The sequence below is a fragment of the Lingula anatina genome, chromosome 4 (assembly GCF_051362555.1).
Source record: "Lingula anatina isolate TDL-2025a chromosome 4, LinAna3.0, whole genome shotgun sequence".
Taxonomy (NCBI): Eukaryota; Metazoa; Brachiopoda; class Lingulata; order Lingulida; family Lingulidae; genus Lingula; species Lingula anatina.
This window is the reverse complement of record NC_141770.1, coordinates 26,634,417-26,654,243: the sequence shown is the minus strand read 5'-3', so window position 1 is coordinate 26,654,243 and position 19,827 is coordinate 26,634,417. Positions and strand designations below refer to the sequence as shown.

The window sequence follows — 19,827 nt, the reverse complement described above, 5'->3', positions numbered from 1 at the left end:
GTTGTGACTTAGAGGTTCCATGGGCCTGAAGACCTTTGCTAGTCACATTTTCTGAATATCCATGATACTAATATTTTATTATTAAAAATTGATGGTCATTATGCTGTTAAACATAATGTAATATTGCATCAAAATTTGAAAAAAACCTATTTTGGGCACTTCTCCCATGATGACCATTTAAGAAAAACCATGTCACTTACTGTTCTCAAACAGTACAGTAAATATATATATATATATAGATGTGTCTGTACATATTGCCATCACCTGCGTCTGTCGTCGCCGTCATCGCCGTCGCCGGTGCCGTGCACTTTCATTGTAAACACGATAAGTGGAAGGCAGTTTTACTTTTGGGCTTTATATTTACAGAGCTGATGAATATTCATAAAACGCAGGTCAAGTTCGAAAATCAGCATGATTGGGCCATTTTTGTAGAAGTTATGCTTTTTTTTCACTTTTCAGCATATATGCAACACTGTAAACACATTCCAAAGAAAACCGATAGGCCTGTTGTCATGAAACTCACAGGAGTAATCTATCTTACTAAAATGCAGGTCAAGTTCGAAAATCGGCATGATCGGGCCACTATTTTAGTAGTTATGCTGTTTTTTCATTTTTCAGCATATATGCAACACTGTAAACACAATATAAGAAAAACAGATAGGCCAATTGTCATTAAACTCACAGGAGTGGTCAATCTTACTAAAACGCAGGTTGAGTTCGAAAATCAGCATAATCGGGCCATTATTTTAGAAGCAATGCTGTTTTTTCACATTTCCTCAGATTAAATTCTTAGGCATGTTAACAGTCTTATTGTTTTACTAATAAGATACATAAAAGTGTTTGTTTGACATTTCCTGCATCTTTACACCATTGTTAGTTGATTATGTAAAAATGATGGTAAACTTGTTATCGTGTATTGTGTAATAAAGTGTCAAAAATGGAAATAAACTCATATCATTGCAGTTTGTCAGATTCAATCATTAACTATGTTCAGAATCTCAGAATGGAGGAAATTGGACATTTAACACTATTCTATTGATATTTTTCCCATCTCATCAATTTTCTTAGTTGATCATATAAAAATTGTAGTAAACTGTTTATTTTGTTTTATGTTAAAAAAGTGTTAAAAATGGAAATAAACCCATGTCAGAACAGTGCTGTCTTGTTTCACATTTCCTCAGATTCAATTCTTAGGCATGTTAACAGTCTCATTATTTAACTAATAAGACATGTAAAAGTGTTTGGTTGACATTTCCTGCATCTTTACAACATTATTAGTTGATTATGTAAAAATGATGGTAAACTTGTTATCGTGTATTGTGTAATAAAGTGTCAAAAATGGAAATAAACTCATATCATTGCAGTTTGTGAGATTCAATCATTCACTATGTTCAGAATCTCAGAATGGAGGAAATTGGACATTTAACACTATTCTATTGATATTTTTCCCATCTCATCAATTTTCTTAGTTGATCATATAAAAATTGCAGTAAACTGTTTATTTTGTTTTATGTTAAAAAATTGTTAAAAATGAAAAAAAAAAAAACATTTCAGAACAGTGCCGTCTTTGTTTACATTTTGGCATTTTCAAGTTGTGACTTTGAAGTTCCATGGGCCTGAAGACCTTTGCTAGTCACATTTTCTGAATATCCATGAAACTAATATTTTATTATTAAAATTGATGGTCATTATGCTGTTAAACATTATGTAATATTGCATCAAAATTTAAAAAAAAAACTATTTTGGGCACTGCTCCCATGATGACCATTTAAGAAAAAGCATGTCACTTACTGTTCTCAAACTTACAGGAAAGAAACATGGGACTAAAATACAGCTTCAGTAGGCAATGCAGTCTGTTTGGTAATTCTTACTGCCAGTTAAACGGTTTCACATATTGGCATTTTCAAAGTGTGACTTTGAAGTTCCACGGGCTTGTTTATTATTGCATCAAAATTGGCAAAATGACCTCTTTTGCATCCTTTTTTCTGTTATTTTGTCTGTACATTTGACAGCTTTGCTGCCTTGTTATTGTGTTATATTTGTTATGTTGTGTGTGCTATGTTATGTTATGTTGTGCTGTAGTGTATTGTTCTGCAATGGGTAATATTATGATGTGTTCTGCTATATTGTATTTGGCCGAGTTCCATGTTATTTTACAGGTATTCATGTCATGTTAAGGTTTGTAATGTAAGGTTTTCATATAATATTATGTTATGTAATGTTTTGCTTAGTTATCCATGTCTTTTGATTTGCGACATGCATGTTATGGCTGAAATTAGATATAAGATATGAAGTAGAAAAATACTGTGTACAGATTACATCAAGTCAAACCAATTAAAGTATATTTTGAAGATACGTGTTGTGTATAATCTTCAAAGTCTAATTTTCTCTTCAAGGCACTTTCTGTTACGATGGACCTTTGAAAAATAGGGCAATTGCTGTGAAGAGGCTCAAAGAGGGCAGTTGCCAGGGAGATTTGGAGTTTGATAGGGTATGGCCTTTTTTGTAAAAAAAATTTTTAGACACTTTTCTTAATTCTTCCAGTATAAGTAACCATTGGACTTAAAAATGCAAAGCTGTCGTCATAAATGTAATTACAGGCTTGTGATTTTCACTAGAGGAAAGCATTATAATATAATGATTATTAAGATTTGATAATGTACCGGATAGTAACTAATGCTTTCAGTCATCAGTCAAAGCCTAAAGTGTCCCACTGTTTGAGGAGGCCTTAGCAGTGTATTCTTCCAGTATATTCTGTCTTGGGCTTCACTCCAGTTGTTTTTTCCAATACTGGTCTAACATTTAGACCCCATTCCCACATATTTTAAATCGATCTATCCCTGTGGGGAGTCTCACTAGATTGCTGTCAGCTTAGCCGGCTTAAGCGTCTGTCCCGCTTAAAGCTGTAAGGGGGTAATTAACTGTCGTGCGCGCTCGACTGACTGCAATTTAGCATGAACCCCCAGGGAGTTAGATCGATCCAGATCTAAATCTCTGGATCGATCTAAGTCTCTGGGAATGCACCCGTAGATGAGTTAGATGAGTACTAATGCTTTAAAACCATGTTAACCCAGTAATTTTAACCCCTTTTCTTTAAGGAGAAGGAAATAGCCAAGTTAAAGTACACCTATCTGCTGACGGCACTTGGCGTATGTGAAGAGGAGGGAGGAGGGTGAGGATAGACAGGGGTCTGGTTTTTGATAAGGGTTGAATAAGTGAATATCTGTGAAACAATAAGTATAATATATATCTTATGCAATGTATATGCACTGTAAAAGAAGTGTTGAACAAAAAATATAAGATAAATAAGTAAACGAATAAATAGATAGAAAAATGAAGGAAAATTGTCATGAAAATAGGTGAATATTATCACATACTTTATCAGATTTCATATTAGTGGTACAAATTTGTCAGGTACTGAAGATGCTGTTTTGGCAATTTTATCTCACTGATAAGAGATAAGAAAGAAAAGCAGTTGGTGGCATGTCTCTAAATTTGACGTAAATGAAAAGTGAATTAAAAATGTATTTTTAATGCAAAGGATTTGATAGACCTGCAGAGTTTACATAGTTCACAATTTCAAATGTCATTCCAGATATCGCAAAGCCTTGGTGTATGTTTACATGACTGGTGGCACATTGAAAGATAAAATTGCCGCCAAACAACTAGACTGGAAAGCAAGACTCAGGATAAGTGTGCAACTTGCAGATGCAGTGTGTTTTCTGCAGGACTCAGGGTAACTTCATTCTTTTATGAAAAGATAAAAACTCATTGTACCACCAGCCTGAGCTAATTTTTTTCTACGTAAAAATATTTGTTTTTGCCAACTTAAAAAAAGGGGGGAAAAAAGAAACGTTTTATGCTTTAAATAATGATGAGAAGTTACACTTGGGGCTTAGTTTCATCTTTATGATTTTGGGGTCCATTGGTGCATTTTCATGGGAGAAGCAGCCATCAGATGCCAATATCGAAAACTCTCAGTAATTCTGGAATTATAAAAGGTAGAGACCTCTGGTTTGTTGTGCTTTATAGAGCTTGTCAAATGCAACACTTGGGTTGGTGTCTGTTTTTTTTTTTCATACAGTTTAGAAGTTGCTTATTTCAAAAATTCAAAAATACTTTAAAAAAAGACTCCTAATCATTCTTTGATTTATGTTCTTTTTTTGTAGCACACCAATATTTCATCGAGACATCAAGCCAGGCAATGTGTTTTTAGATGACAGGAACAATGCTCGTCTTGGTGACATGGGATTTGCCAGGATGTATAAGACTAAGCACGCTGGGTCAGAGTCGGCTTCTGCTGTCTCAGTTGTTTCCAAAAGTGAGTTTTTATTTTTGACAAATGAAATTTATATTTAAATTTATATTTATGTTATAATGTATATTATACATTTTTGTACTGTTAGGGATATTGGGTCACAGCAAAATTTTGAGAAAAGCAACTTATGAAAAATAAGATAAAATAAATAACTTAAAGAATGTTGCTTGCTCTCTGACAGTGGCCTCAAATTACAAGTTACACTTATTTCAAAGGAATTCTCTTTCCAGGGGGTAATAATTTTTTCATTTTCCTTTATTCTCTAGGAACAGGTCACACCCCAGGTTATGCCTGTCCCCAGTACATGAAAACTGGGAAAGCGAAAAATAAGACTGACTGTTTCAGTCTGGGTGTTGGTAAGTTCAAGAATTGAGCTCTCTTTCTGGTGTTCTTAGTCCTCTGATGTGCCAGTTGGTGGTACATGCCCAGGAGGTGTTAAACCCACTCTGAAACTCTACATGAAGTAATCTGACTTTTATCTCGTGAAGACTCGGTGCATGTCAAAAATATTTTACGTCTCACATTTCAGTGTACTTGGAACTGCTTACCAATGTGACGGCCATTGACAAAAAAGATGGCGCCTTTGTTCATGATGAATGGTACGAGGAGGGACATTTCATTCCCATGGAAGAAGGGGGAAGTATGGACTCCTTGTGGATGTTTGGCGTTAATGCAGTGGTAAGATTACAAGGTCTCTCAGGAATCCAGGATTTTGCTTGGGGATCAATGGAATCAATTAAGGGTTGTTTGAAGGACCCAGGTAGTGTGCAATGGGGGTGTGGGGGTGGCATAGGGACGTGCTCTTAATTAAATTTGGTAATTCCAATTATAAGAATAAGTTTCTTTAAGCACCCCACACATGGTGAGCAACTTGCGCGCCACTTGCGCTGCGCCAGATGCTCGTGCTCCTCAGCTCCCAGAAAGAGCGCAGCAGAGGTGCCTCCTGGCCTGCGCCTATCGGACGCACTGTGAACTTTGGGATCATGTGATTAAGGAAACATTACATATTGATTTTTTTTCTGATAGTAATGGAAAATGGTCACGTTAATCAATCAGACTAACTATAACTGTGTACAATTTTGTTGACTTCGCTGGGGGCTGCCATGTTTGTTTGTTTCCGGCTACCGGCACATGCGCATTATTGGCATGACTTGAGCAATCGGCTCTTGCACCCCGCACACGCTGAGACATTTGCCCCAAGAGACCAAAAATATCAAACACGTGAGATATTTTGCTCAGCCATGCGAGAGGCAAAAATCTCACCAAAATACCCCCGCAAACGATGAGATAACGGCGCAGCGCAAGTGGCGCGCGCCAATTGCTCACTGAGTGCAGGGTGCCCAAGATATCTGATATCCTTTGGCAGTTAATTATTTAGTTGACTTGTTGGTGTAGCATATATATATATATATATATATATATATATATATAAATATATATATAATATTATATTATATCATATTATATTATATTGGCACGTTGTATATATTGTATCGATTGTATATATTTTATTGACATGCTATAAATATTATATTGATACACAGTATATTAAATGTATACAATTTACAGTCTTGGCCTGAAGAAGTAGCCAAAAAGTATACACAGTTGATAAGCAAGTGTAAAGAACAATTTCCCAAACGAATAAAACCAAAGGATTTACTTTCTGAACTACAGGATTTGTTTAAGGTTAGCTCTTTTGTTTTCGTTTTTGTTATGTACATTTTAATAAAACTATAGAGAAATTCTATTTGTTAAAAAAATGAATGTATTACAATAAAGGGATTTACTTCCTGAACTAAACAAATTTTTCAAAGCTAAATTCTTTTTTTGCAATAAAGACTGATGAATTTTACAAGTGACAATAAAAATTAAAAATTATAGTACTTGTAAACAAATTTATTGATTGTAATTTTATCAAGGGTATTTGATAATCACATACCTTGGTCATAAAGCTAAAAGTTGGTGAAGTTTAGCAGAGAATCTAAATAATTGTCATTGGCTGTACATGGTCTAATGGTAATATGTCTGCCTTTAATAATTTTATGCATCACTATTTAGCAACATGTGGGAGGAGCTTTGTATGCAGGCCTGGAAGCAGGCGACAGCTTCAAGACAGAAAAGTGTGTCTACTGCCTTGTTCACAACACAGGTATGCCACGGTGCTCTTGATGTAAGACATGATGTCATTAAACACTGAGCATTCTATCTTTAAGTTAGCATTCTGTCCTGAGAGGTACCTTAATGATAATGAGAATAATGCTGTAATTGATTTTTAAAGAAAATAATAATAATTATAGACTTGTTTCATTTTTGTCACTCTAGCTGCAGAGCCAATGGAGTGTGGTTGCAGCTTCTTGTGTGCCAGCTGTATTAAGCAGAGAGAAGGAGGATCTTTCAAGTGTCTCAAACATGAAAAAGATGTCAAGCCACATGGTAAGCTGAATGAATAAGAAACAAAACATTGATTTTGAGAAGTATGGTTTATTGTTTTTGTCTAATGTTAGTGAAAAATTAACTTTTAAGGATCACTGACTTTATGACCTGTAAGTATCTTTGAAAGATTGAAGAATTATTGCTAACATAGATCTCAGTAAATAAACAACATTGTAATTATTCTGTTGTTTTTAAGTCAAAACTTTTAAACATACACCAAATGATAAGAATTGAAATGACATTTTCACTACTTTTATTTTATTCAGTAGGTAATTAATTTATGTGTAGTGAAAATGTTTTAGTTTTATGTAAAACACTATTTTTGGTCCTTTTAAGAATTAAAACTAATAAAAAAATGTGACACAGTCATTTAGATATATACATTTTATTACTTCCTCCAATTTGGGAGGTTTTGTTTTCATCAGAATTGCTTTTTCTGTTTTCAAGTGAACAAGATATCTAAAAAAGTTCATTCCATTTTAAAAACTCTTCAGGACAGATAGTCATTAAGGAGGAAAAGAAGTGAATGCAATTTCAACTGATTTTGGGTCTATCAATACATTTAAAAGATTTTTAAATTCCCTTTTCCTTGGTGGAGATCTGCACTCTTGGAGTCATCCCTCATTTATAACTGGTCCTCGTTAATTCCAACAGGTGAAATCCCACTGTCTCAGTTAGGCATCCCTCATTTATAACTGGTCCTCGTTAATTCCAACAGGTGAAATCCCACTGTCTCAGTTAGGCAACTCTCATTTATAACTGTTTCTTATTGAATCCAACAGGTGAAATCCCACTGTCTCAGTTAGGCAACTCTCATTTATAACTGTTTCTTATTGAATCCAACAGGTGAAATCCCACTGTCTCAGTTAGGCAACTCTCATTTATAACTGTTTCTTATTGAATCCAACAGGTGAAATCCCACTGTCTCAGTTAGGCAACTCTCATTTATAACTGTTTCTTATTGAATCCAACAGGTGAAATCCCACTGTCTCAGTTGGGCAACTCTCATTTATAACTGTTTCTTATTGAATCCAACAGGTGAAATCCCACTGTCTCAGTTGGGCAACTCTCATTTATAACTGTTTCTTATTGAATCCAACAGGTGAAATCCCAGTGTCTCAGTTGGGCAACTCTCATTTATAACTGTTTCTTATTGAATCCAACAGGTGAAATCCCACTGTCTCAGTTGGGCAACTCTCATTTATAACTGTTTCTTATTGAATCCAACAGGTGAAATCCCACTGTCTCAGTTGGGCAACTCTCATTTATAACTGTTTCTTATTGAATCCAACAGGTGAAATCCCACTGTCTCAGTTGGGCAACTCTCATTTATAACTGTTTCTTATTGAATCCAACAGGTGAAATCCCACTGTCTCAGTTAGGCAACTCTCATTTATAACTGTTTCTTATTGAATCCAACAGGTGAAATCCCACTGTCTCAGTTAGGCAACTCTCATTTATAACTGTTTCTTATTGAATCCAACAGGTGAAATCCCACTGTCTCAGTTAGGCAACTCTCATTTATAACTGTTTCTTATTGAATCCAACAGGTGAAATCCCACTTTTTCAGTTAGGCATCTCTCATTTATAACTGTTTCTTATTGAATCCAACAGGTGAAATCCCACTTTTTCAGTTAGGCATCTCTCATTTATAACTGTTTCTTATTGAATCCAACAGGTGAAATCCCACTGTCTCAGTTAGGCCAGGTTAAAGTGCCAGACAATTACAGTGTCAGTGTCATGAAATCCACAGTGCAGTTTTACAAGGATAATAAAGATCAGGTGATCTACAGTTTGAATTATGAAAGCTTGTGAAAACTTTTTAAAATTATTTTTATTATTTGTTTCTCTTTTAAAGTTTTTTATACCTTGTATGGACACAAAAATGTTTCACTATATTGGTAAGATATTTATCTTGTTTTGATTTTGTGAATTTATTTTCAAATTTAGTGTACATAACAGAATTAAAAAGATTAACTTTAATGAATACCAATTATTAATTTCAATATCTGATCAAAGTCTAGAGTGAGAGGATTTATTGCACCTTAATATGGTGATCATTTTAATGGTTTTTTATCTGTTGATTTAAATATATTAAAATTCACATTATAATACCCATTATCCTTAAAGATAATTTAAAGGTGTCATACTTGTTGCACATTGCTTTTTCTTCATTATTATTATTATTATTATTATTATTATTATTATTATTATTATTATATTTTTTTACATATAAAGGCATATCGTATGAGTAACCATCCCAAAGGAAGTGCTTGCATAATCAATGTGCAGTCAATTACCATCCAGAAAAAAGGCAAGACAAAAGTGTTGCCCCCCAGACATGGGACAGACGTAGATGCTGCCAAACTGGAGACCCTGTTCAAGCAGCTTTGCTTTGGTGTAACAGTGTTTGATGATTTCACTGGACTGACTGCCCAGGTGAGTTGTTTTAAAATGTATGAAATAATTTATTTTTTTCCATAGGATAGATATGGGAGAGATTATGATGATACCTTTTACATGTGATTTGTCATTAGTATCTTATGTAGGATCATGACATGTTTAGGTTTTATTTTTTCTCTGATTTCACTGGGATGTTTCTCTTCATATGACATCTTTGCTGTCCAGTGTTTTAAATAATGGAAAGGAGTAAAACATAGTGTCGTGTAATACTGGCAAGTACCTGTAGCAGTATATGGACTGTTATCATCGAAACTCTGACAACTGCAAAAAAAAAAGTCTGCTTCACTGCTCTGCTTTCTTTTCTTTCAGGCAATTATTGAAAAGTTGAAGAATTTTGCTGGGAGTGAGAAACAGAAGGATGTGAACTGCAGTGTGGTTTGTATTCTCAGTCATGGCGCTGGACAGGATGCATTTTATGGCACAGATGGTGAAACAGTCTCTATGGATACAGTGGTTGATATATTTAACAACGAGAACTGCCCTGCTTTGAAGGGGACACCAAAGCTCTTCTTTCTTCAGTTTTGTAGAGGAGGTAAGTGAGTGGGTGTGGAAGGAGAAGGGAAGGGGGAGGGGCTTGGGGGTTCACTGGGGGTAATCACAATGGATATCACTTTTCACTTGTTTCAAATGCCAAATGGCCAAGGGGGTGAGGTTGGGGGAGAGGAGTTGGGTTTGAACAAAGCAACTTTTTGGGCAGAAAAAGTCCCTTGTGAATCAGTAATTGATTACTAGATCCATATATACACACACACAATCAGCAATATTTGGTTACATTTTGTATCTTTGTACAACTGATAAAAAAATGATCAACAGGTCCATTGAAAAAAGGGAACTTGTGTAGCAATTGGATATAAAAAGGTTTATTAGAGAGGTGACAGTGACATTATACAGCATTACTGCTAAACATCAGACAAAACTGGGCAACACTTTTGAGATACTACAAGAAATCTGCAGGTCCTCCCAATTCTGTGCTTATCTGAACTAAGTATTTTATTTCCACTGGCTTATGTTTACATGTAATTTGTTATTATGTTATTATGTTGTTTCAGAGGACCTGCTATATAAAAAATGTTGTAAGTCTTCTGGCATTTCAAACAGTAAGAACTTGGTGGACAGACAGTTATCCCATATCTGAAACATCATTTACAAATTAAATAAATGCTATATAGCTTAGAATTATGGGTGCTTATAATTTTTTTAAAATTGATAACATGCTCACAGATGTAAATTATTTTCCTCTTTTTCAGCTGTACGCAAATTATCAGCAACAATTTATATATTTTCAGGAAGGGAAGATTCTGGGGTCCAGGCTGATAGTGATCTTGTCCCCACCATTCCAACTAGAACGGACATGTTAATAGGCTACCCTACTGAGCCTGGTGAGTCAGATGTTTCCTACTTTAAGGGATAATAACCATTTGTTTTGGCCAAAAAATGAATTTTCCTGGAGTAAACAACAATTTTCCCATACTTACCAACGGTTAATAAGTCCATTTCTACATCCAAAGTTAGTCCCTGGTTTTTTCAAAAATTTTTTGATTATTACAGAGTTTAGCCATTTGTGGAGGTCATGTGGTCCAGTGACAAGCTCAGATATCAGAATAATAACTATAACTGCCATTTATGTGGTAAAATAGAATATATTATATTTTGATGAGTTGTTCACAATGTTTTTTATTGTGAAATATAGATCCCATATGAAGAGATCTCTCTTAAGAGATTATATCTAACATAAAACCAATCTTTTAAGAAAAAAAAGACAGGGACTAACTTTGAGTGAAGAAATGGATTTGTTAACCATTGGTAAGTATGGAAAAAATGTTGTTTACCCCAGGAAAAAATTCATTTTTTGGCCAAAACAAACAGTTATTATCCCTTTAAGATTCATCAGTTTTGTGTGCTTATCATATCACAACTTCTGACATGGTAAACGGTCATAATCTGAGTTTTCACTGTTTAATCAAACAATGATAATTGAAACCTACATATACAGTTCATTGAACGGTAGTATTTTATACCATATAATATTTGATATTTGATATTAGGTTATGTGGCCTATCGGGACCCTCAGAGAGGAAGCTGGTATATACAAACTTTGGTCTGGGTGTTCATGAAGTTTGCCTGTTGTTTAGATGTGTGTGCCATGCTGAATGCGGTGGGTCAATTAACAAGATTACATGGCTTATATTTCAAGGAAAATAAAACAAAAATCACTTTGTTTTTATGAATAGGCTTAAGGTGTACAGTATTTGTTATACATATATGAAAAAAAACAAAAAAAAAACGGAAATTTCAGATCTTTTCCCCAAATTACTACGTATTGTTGACAAAATTGTGTTCTCTATAAACCATTTTTCATTTGTTTTTAAGTGACTAATTTTTTGAGTCCCTCAGTGTGAGCATAATGGAGATAAATTTCACAGGTGATGATGAAAATTACAAAACATGTTTTTAATATTTTTATGTACAGACACAGATGTGTCTGTACATATAGCCATCATCTGCGTCTGTTGTCGCCATCGTCGCCGTCGTCGCCGTGCACTTTTACCGATAACACGATAAGTGGAAAACCATTTTACCTTTTGACTTGAAACTTGCAGAACTGATGAATATTCATAATACGCAGGTCAAGTTCGAAAATCAGCATGATCGGGTCACTTTTAGGGAATTTATGCTGTTTTTTCACTTTTTTCAGCATATATGCAGCACCGATAACACGATAAGTGGAAAACCATTTTACCTTTTGACTCGAAACTTACAGAACTGATGAATATTCATAATACGCAGGTCAAGTTCGAAAATCAGCACGATTGGGTCTTTTATAGGGAATTTATGCTGTTTTTTCACTTTTTTCAGTATATATGCAACATTGATAACACAATATAAGAAAAACAGATTGGCCAATTGTCATTATACTCACAGGAGGGGCCAATCTTACTAAAACGCAGGTTGAGTTTGAAAATCAGCATAATCAGTCCATTATTTTAGAAGTTATGCTGTTTTTTCACATTTCCTCACATTCAATTCTTAGGCATGTGAACAGTCTCATTATTGAACTAATAAGATACGTAAAAGTGTTTGTTTGACATTTCCTGCATCTTTACAACATTGTTAGTTGATTTTGTAAAAATGATGGTAAACTTGTTATCATGTATTGTGTAATAAAGTGTCAAAAATGGAAATAAACTCATATCATTGCAGTTTGTCAGATGCATTCATCCACTATGTTCAGAATCTCAGAATGGAGGAAGTTGGACATTTAACACTGTTCTATTGATACTTTTCCCATCTCATCAATTTTCTTCATTGGTCATATAAAAATGGCAGTAAACTGTTTATTTTGTTTTATGTTAAAAAAGTGTTAAAAATGGAAATAAACCCATTTCAGAACAGTGCTGTCTTGTTTACATTTTGGCATTTTCAATATGTGACTTTGAAGTTCCATGGGCCAGAAGACTTTTGCTAGTTACATTTTCTGAATAACCATGATACTAATATTTTATAATTAAAAATTGATGGTCATTATGCTGTAAAACATTATGTAATATTGCATCAAAATTTGAAGAAACCCCTATTTTGGGCAGTGCTCCCATGATGACCATTTAAGGAAAATCATGTCACTTACTGTTCTCAAACTTACAGGAAAGAAACATGGGACTAAAATACAGCTTCAGTAGGCAATGCAGTCTGTTTGGTAAATTTTTCTGGCAATTAAACAGTTTTTTGTGAAAATTTAATTTTTCACATATTGGCATTTCCAAGGTGTGACTTAGAACCTCCACGGGCTTGAAGACCCATGCTAGTCACATTTTGTGAAAATCCATGACACTTATATTTTATTATTAAAAATCGATGGTCAGTATGCTGTTAAGCATTATGTAATGTTGCATCAAAATAGAAGAAAACACAATTTTTGGTGCTGCTGCCTTGATGACCATTATGGGAAAACCGTGTTACTTATGACTGTCAAACTTTCAATAAAGAAACACAGGACTAAAATGCAGCCTGAGTTAGAAAAGCAGTCTAATTGGCTTCTTTTTCTGGAAGTTATACATTTTAGTGTAATATTCATTATCTTTTTGGCATATTCATTGTGGGACTCGGAGCTCCCATGGACATGAAGCCAAATGGTAATCATATTTTCTACATGTCCATCCTATTTATAGTCAATAAACAAAAATTGGTGATAATTATTCTCTAATTTATTATGTAATGTTACATCAAAATTGACAACAATCTTTTTGCACTGCTACGGCAAACATTATGAAAAGAAAACTGTGCTACTTATTATAATTTTAAACTTACAAGTACGATTTTTAGGATTGGCCTTCAGCTCATGAGAAAACCAGCTCTATTGGATTATCATGTTTATTGTATTTATGCATTTTTTGTGAAATTTTCATTTTTCTCATTCTGGCACTTTCTAAGTATAAACTTGAACTCTGATGGGCCTGGACCCTTATGCTTTTACTTTCGTCTGTGTTACCTGTTGTGCATAAGTTGATGTTGACTGTGCAGTTAAACATAATGTATTATTGCATCAGGATTGGTAGTCTCCTATTTTGGGCATTATGGTTTTGTGCTTTTCTTAAGGTGTGACTTATGGGCCTGAAGACCTTTGAGTGGGTCAGTCTGTAAATTACCCTTGGGTATCACTAGATTAATTTCAGAGTTATAAAGTCATTTGCTTTAATAGGCCATTAAATGAGATTACGTAAAGCACACTTGTTGATATTTCCCTGTAAACTCCCAAAGGTAAAGCTCTCTGCTAGATTAATAATAAGGAAGCAGTGATAATTATGCAGGTAAATTTTGTTTAATATTGCAAATAAGTTATATATATATATATATATATTGTAGCGTCCAATATCTTAACAAACGCAGGTTGTCTGTTTGAGCCTTTATTGATCCACTACAATAAGATACGTTCTGAAATAATAATAAATAAAGATACTTAACATCTATACTTCATGATCCTTTTCAATATGACTTACTTATATAATGACTGAATGTCACTGTTATTAAATCAATTTCTTTTATAAGTGCATTACAAAGTTAAGAAGAAACAAATTAATTCCAAAATTAAATGATAACATACATAAACTAGCTACTCACTAGACTTGTCTAGCCTCGACTTGTGAAACATGACAAAATACCGTAACCTTTGTCTGCTGACACTGTAATAAATATAAAACAACTTCATGAAATTATGTAGCTAGCTGAGATAAAAATACTCAATACCTAAGGAAAGAAAATAAACGTAAACTTACAGGCCTGACAAAGTTTGTTTGTTAACCACGCCTAATACATTCATGCATTATAACACGTGTTCTTAAAATGCCTTTACATTACTTGCAAACTTATATGCTAATTACGTAATGAGCTATAAAATAGGTCTAGTAACCAAGCAACATATATAAAATGAGTTTTAAGAAAGGACCGGGCAAATACATACTGTACTTATTTGTCTTTTTTCCTACTTTCTCTTCATACGTGCGAGTGTTGCGTCCTCCGTGAATCTGAACGTGTGCACCTCTCCCAACTTACGAATCTCCTTCTTCTAAAGATCATTTTCTCAACCAAATACATAGCAATTGCACCGAATGCAGTATGTGAGACTACATGGTAATTACTTTCCCTTAAACACGGGATATAGAATTCTAGCCACTACATACACCCTCCACCTTAAGAGCATGCCATGCTTCTTAACTATCCATATATATCTTTAACTACTTCAGCAAACTGCTACTAGTGATCTTAATTATTCAAATACGGTATAACATAAACAATGTATTGTAAGTATAGCAAAGAGAAATCCCTTATAAACTATTTAAAAAAAAAACATTCAATATAATCAAAAACATAACATTTTCAAGTCTCACTGGGACAGCGATCCGCCTACATCCCTTACACTGTTTAACACATCCACTTGATGTATCCTTAGGTCTAATTATTCACCTTGATTATATCATAAACAATGTTAATCTTCATTTTGACCTTCCAAAAACACACACTTGGTTACAGGTCGTACTAACATGGAATTTTGTGTCCTGACTCTAACTTTGCGCACAAGACCATCATCTCCAGGAAAAATGTTAACCACACGGGCAAGAGGCCAATTTCCTCGAGGTAACACATCATCAACCAGTAATACAACATCATCAACATGAATATTTCTTTCTGGCTTAATCCATTTCTGCCTTGTTTGCAATAAGGGTAAGTATTCACTGATCCACCTTTTCCAGAATTGGTCTGCCATGTACTGAACTTGACGCCATCTGCGCCTGACATATAAATCTTCTTTCCTGAATACTCCTGGTGGTAAATTATTTACTGATCGTAGGAGAAGCAAGTGATTCGGTGTCAGAGGCTCCAAGTCATTTGGATCATCAGAGACTGTGGTAATTGGCCTTCCATTCAGTATGGATTCTACTTCAGTCATGAAAGTCATTAACCCTTCAACATCCAAAGTCTGTAGCTTCAGCACTGCAGATAGCACTTTACGTATGCTTCTAATGCACCTCTCCCACACTCCTCCCCAGTGTGAGGCAGAAGGTGGATTAAACACCCATTTCACATGTTTTTGCACTAGAAAGTCATTAACAGCTTCTTGATTCCATGATAAAATGGATTCCCTTAATTCTCGTTCTCCTGCCACAAAATTAGTGCCATTGTCACTTCTGATCAACTCTGGAGCACCTCTCCTGGCGATAAACCTGCGCAGCGCATTAATAAATGCGTCTGTATCCAATGCACTTGAAACTTCAATGTGTACTGCTTTAGATGACAAACATGTAAATATACACCCATAATATTTGACCATACTTCTTGCTCTCTTAATGTGAAAGGGTCCAAAATAATCTATCCCAACATATGTAAACGGTGGCTTGTCTGGTTTAACCCTTTCTTCAGGCAAGTCTGACATCTGTTGGACACATGGTGAAGCTTGTCTTCTTTTACAATCATGACAACTGTGAAGAACATGACGTACAGTGGAATTGGCCTTGATTATCCAATATCTGCTTCTGAGCTGTGAAAGAACATAATCTCTCCCTGAATGACCACATGCCTGATGATAATGTTGAATAATCAAATGTGTAACATGGTGCTTTTTAGGCAATATTACAGGGTGTTTCATTTTTTCTGGTATCCCTGCATGCACCAATCTTCCTCCAACACATAACAAACCATTGAACATCATGGGCTTCAACTTGTATAAACTGCTAGACTTCTTTATCTGTACTCCTTGACCTTCAGACAATGATTTGAACTCTTCAGGAAAACATGATTTTTGTACAGTTTTGATGATTATCATCTCAGCTTCGTCAACTTCATCTACTGATAAATATCTTTCTTTGCTTTGTGCTCCTTTCAGCCTAGTAATAAATCTTAAAATCCAGGCAACAACTCTCACAGTTTTTGTCCACGAGGAGTACTTCTGAATCAGATTGTGTAAAAATCCTGTTTTTTCTGCTGTCTGTGCACATGTACTGACCTTCCTTTTCACCTCTGGGTCATCACTGTCCAACTGTCCTTCATAAACAGCTTGTGCTGGCCATTCATCTTCAAACTTGGACAAAAATGCCGGCCCTGCAATCCATGTATTCTCATGAATTAACTGATTTGCTGTGAGCCCTCTTGAAGCATGATCTGCAGGGTTTATATCACTAGACACATGCTTCCAATTGCACAAATCAGTATTCTCACGAATCATTGTAACTCTATTTGCCACATATGTATGAAACCTTTTATCCTCATTGTGTATATATCGTAGCACAGCCATGCTGTCTGTCCAGAAAACTGATTTTTCAATAGGTAAATCTATCTCTTTCCTAATCATCTGGTCTAATTTCACTGACACAGTGGCTGCAGCTAGCTCTAATCTGGGAACTGTCACTGTTTTCAATGGCGTAACTCTGGACTTGCCCACCAGAAAAACAACACTAACTTCTTTGTCATAATTCATCAGTCGTGCATACGAAACTGCTCCATATCCTACTTGTGATGCGTCTGAAAAATGATGTAACTGACATGACTCCACTAGACCAAATTTACATGGCTTTAAACACCTTGGACTTGAAAACTTGGCTAACTTGTGCACTTCAGACAGCCATCTTTGCCAGATCCTAAAATTCTGCTCACTTATCTCTTCATCCCAGTCCAACTTGGCCCTGGCTAGATCTTGGAGTAATATTTTGGCTTGTAACATACATGGTGCAGTAAATCCAAGTGGATCATACACAGAACTGATAATGGATAAAATGCCTCTTCTTGTTGCTGGCTTCTCTTTGACCTTGACCTTAAATCCAAATGAATCCTTCTCAGTGTCCCACAACACTCCTAAAGCTTTCTCAATTGGTAGCTTTTCTAAGTCCAAGTCTTTAACCTTTGGATTTCTGTCACTTTCTGGTATGGATTCTAACACTTTGGACGAATTTGATATCCATTTGGTAATCTTGAAACCTCCTTTATCAAGCAATTGCGTAACTTTGGTAACAAAGTGAATTGCCTCTTCTTCTGAATGTAGCGACTTCAAACAATCATCAACATAGAAATTTTCCTTCACACTTTGAGCAATCTCATTGCCAAACTCCTTTTCATTATCTTCAGCTGTCTTTTGCAATGCATAGCTGCATACACTAGGTGATGACGTGGCTCCAAACAGGTGAACTTTCATCCTGTATATTCCTGGTTCCTCATTGAAGTCTTCTGTATCCCACCAAAGGAATCTTAAGTAGTCACAGTGAGCTGGGCTAACTCTCACTTGATGAAACATTTCTTTGATATCTCCCATTACTGCTACTTCATTTTTTCTAAATCTTGTGAGCACACCAAATAATGAACTTGTAAGATCGGGCCCCTGTAGCAGACAGTCATTCAAAGATCTTCCTTTGAATTTGGACGCACAATCAAAAACTATTCTTGTCTTCTCAGGTTTTGCTGGATTGAATACTGGAAAATGTGGCAGATACCATGCCTGCGGTTGATCTTTGTTTGTCATAACTTTCTCAGCATATCCCTTCTTCAAGTTTTCTTTCATTGCACCCACATAATTCACCTTTAACTCTGGGTCCTTGTCCAACCTTTTCTTTAATAGTAACAGCCTCCTCCTTGCCATATCAATGTTGTTATCAAGAGGTTTTTCTTCTCTCCATGGTAAGTCTACGCAATAATGCCCATCTTCATATTTCACACTTGTCTTGAATATCCCTAGTGCCTTGATATCTTCTCTGGACATCTCTTCTTTTCCTTTAACTTCCTCAAAGTCTCTTTCAGTGTACTTGTTAAACATTTGAGTAAGTTGGGAATCTTTCCTTATGAAATTTGAAGTCACAGTCTTTCCTTTCCGTTTTAGTGGGCCATTTATTGTCCATCCGAGTACAGTCTGTATAGCACATGGTTCTCCCTCTCCTCCACTAACCACTTTCTTGGGCCTTAATGCTTCAAAGTTATCATTTCCAATAAGCAGCCCTATTGTTTCATCTTGTTTGTGAAAGTAGAAGGGGATGTCCTGTAAGTGGGTCCATTCACTGATGTCTTCTTGTGTTGCCCTGTCTTCTAATGATATAGGGAGTTTGCTTCTTGTTAATACTGTTGACAGTTGCATACTATGGTTTTCATCTACATCACTTATCTGTAAGCTGACAATTTCTCCAATCACTGGGGTAGCTTCTTTTTCTAGGGTTGTTAGTGTGTACTGTGTTTTCTTTCCCTTTATTCCCAGTTTCTTCTTGAGACCTTCAGTGCAGAAGGTGGAATTTGAACCGCTGTCCAGTAGTGCGTACGTTTGCACTACATTGTTTCCATTTGGGTTTTTCACCTTCACTGGCACTATGGGTAGTCCTATTGCAACATTTTCCGTGTCAACAAACCCATTAGCAGCACGTGGAGGGGTAGAGGAATTGTTCTCATTTGGCATACTATTGTAACTATGTAGAAGAGTATGATGCCTTTTCCCACAAACTTCACAGTTCCTTTTAAATTTACATTCATGTGCTGTGTGGTTTGGTTTAAGACATTTGAAGCACAGACCTTTGCTTAACACCATCTTCCTTCTTTCTTCATATTTGTCTGACACAAAAACTGGGCACTGGTCCAACCAATGGTCTTGGCTGCATCTGATACAATGCTTGCTGACTGCTGCAGGCAGATTACCTTCTCTTGAGAAACTTTCTGACGCTTTGGATTCAGCAATAAATGACTGAGCCTTGATGGACGATTTGCTTGAAACAAGTGACATGTCAACCAAAGAACCAAATACAGGGTCACGCCTCTTCTCTGCTTCCACTTCAACCATCTTTACCACATCATTCAAAGTCGGAAATTTGCCCAATGCTGTGATCTTGTGATTGTTCTCTAACCATTTTTTCCTCATATCTAATGGAAGTTTCTCAATAATTCTTCATAGATTGTCCTGTATTTAATTCTGCCTCACAATTCATGGCACTTAACGTATCTTGGCACCCTCGAAGTGTATCGGCAAATGCTCTCAATTGTGCACTGTCTTTTATTGATTTGTGATTTAAAACTTTGTTGATCCAGGCTTGAGAAATCAGATACGGATTGCCAAACCTTCTCTTCAGAGTTGTCATCGCTTCTGAGAAACCCTTCCT

General features: G+C 35.5%; 2 protein-coding genes across 6 annotated transcripts in view; one reads left to right on the top strand and one right to left on the bottom strand.

Annotated features, from left to right (window-relative positions):
- Positions 1-19,827, top strand: part of LOC106178823 (uncharacterized) — a 32,297-nt gene that overhangs the window by 7,938 nt on the left and 4,532 nt on the right. For 3 of the 4 annotated variants that reach the window (XM_087011238.1, XM_087011236.1, XM_087011237.1), the window contains exons 7-20: positions 2,397-2,491; positions 3,099-3,172; positions 3,596-3,736; positions 4,170-4,321; positions 4,585-4,674; positions 4,848-4,996; positions 5,888-6,004; positions 6,377-6,467; positions 6,641-6,751; positions 8,430-8,533; positions 8,990-9,190; positions 9,524-9,746; positions 10,501-10,593; positions 11,260-11,369. In XM_087011238.1, the coding sequence (XP_086867364.1) occupies positions 2,397-2,491; positions 3,099-3,172; positions 3,596-3,736; positions 4,170-4,321; positions 4,585-4,674; positions 4,848-4,996; positions 5,888-6,004; positions 6,377-6,467; positions 6,641-6,751; positions 8,430-8,533; positions 8,990-9,190; positions 9,524-9,746; positions 10,501-10,593; positions 11,260-11,369 (1,751 nt within the window). The remainder of the gene's footprint in view (positions 1-2,396; positions 2,492-3,098; positions 3,173-3,595; positions 3,737-4,169; positions 4,322-4,584; positions 4,675-4,847; positions 4,997-5,887; positions 6,005-6,376; positions 6,468-6,640; positions 6,752-8,429; positions 8,534-8,989; positions 9,191-9,523; positions 9,747-10,500; positions 10,594-11,259; positions 11,370-19,827) is intronic. The other variant, XM_087011239.1, reaches the window with a different exon arrangement.
- Positions 14,100-19,593, bottom strand: LOC106160350 (uncharacterized). 2 transcript variants are annotated; one of them, XM_087011216.1, is made up of 3 exons: positions 14,670-19,593; positions 14,330-14,391; positions 14,100-14,143 (listed from the first exon to the last, which is right to left on the bottom strand). In XM_087011216.1, exon 1 carries the CDS (start codon positions 19,587-19,589, stop codon positions 15,195-15,197), a length of 4,395 nt encoding a protein of 1,464 aa, XP_086867342.1. In that variant the 5' UTR covers positions 19,590-19,593; the 3' UTR covers positions 14,100-14,143; positions 14,330-14,391; positions 14,670-15,194. The 2 variants fall into 2 exon arrangements, with proteins under 2 accessions (XP_086867342.1, XP_086867341.1); XM_087011215.1 differs by having other exon boundaries at positions 14,100-14,391.

Coding starts and splice junctions, on each gene's coding strand:
- LOC106160350 (XM_087011215.1), bottom strand. CDS start 19,589: ATGAGGAAAAAATGGTTAGAGAACAATCACAAGATCACAGCATTGGGC.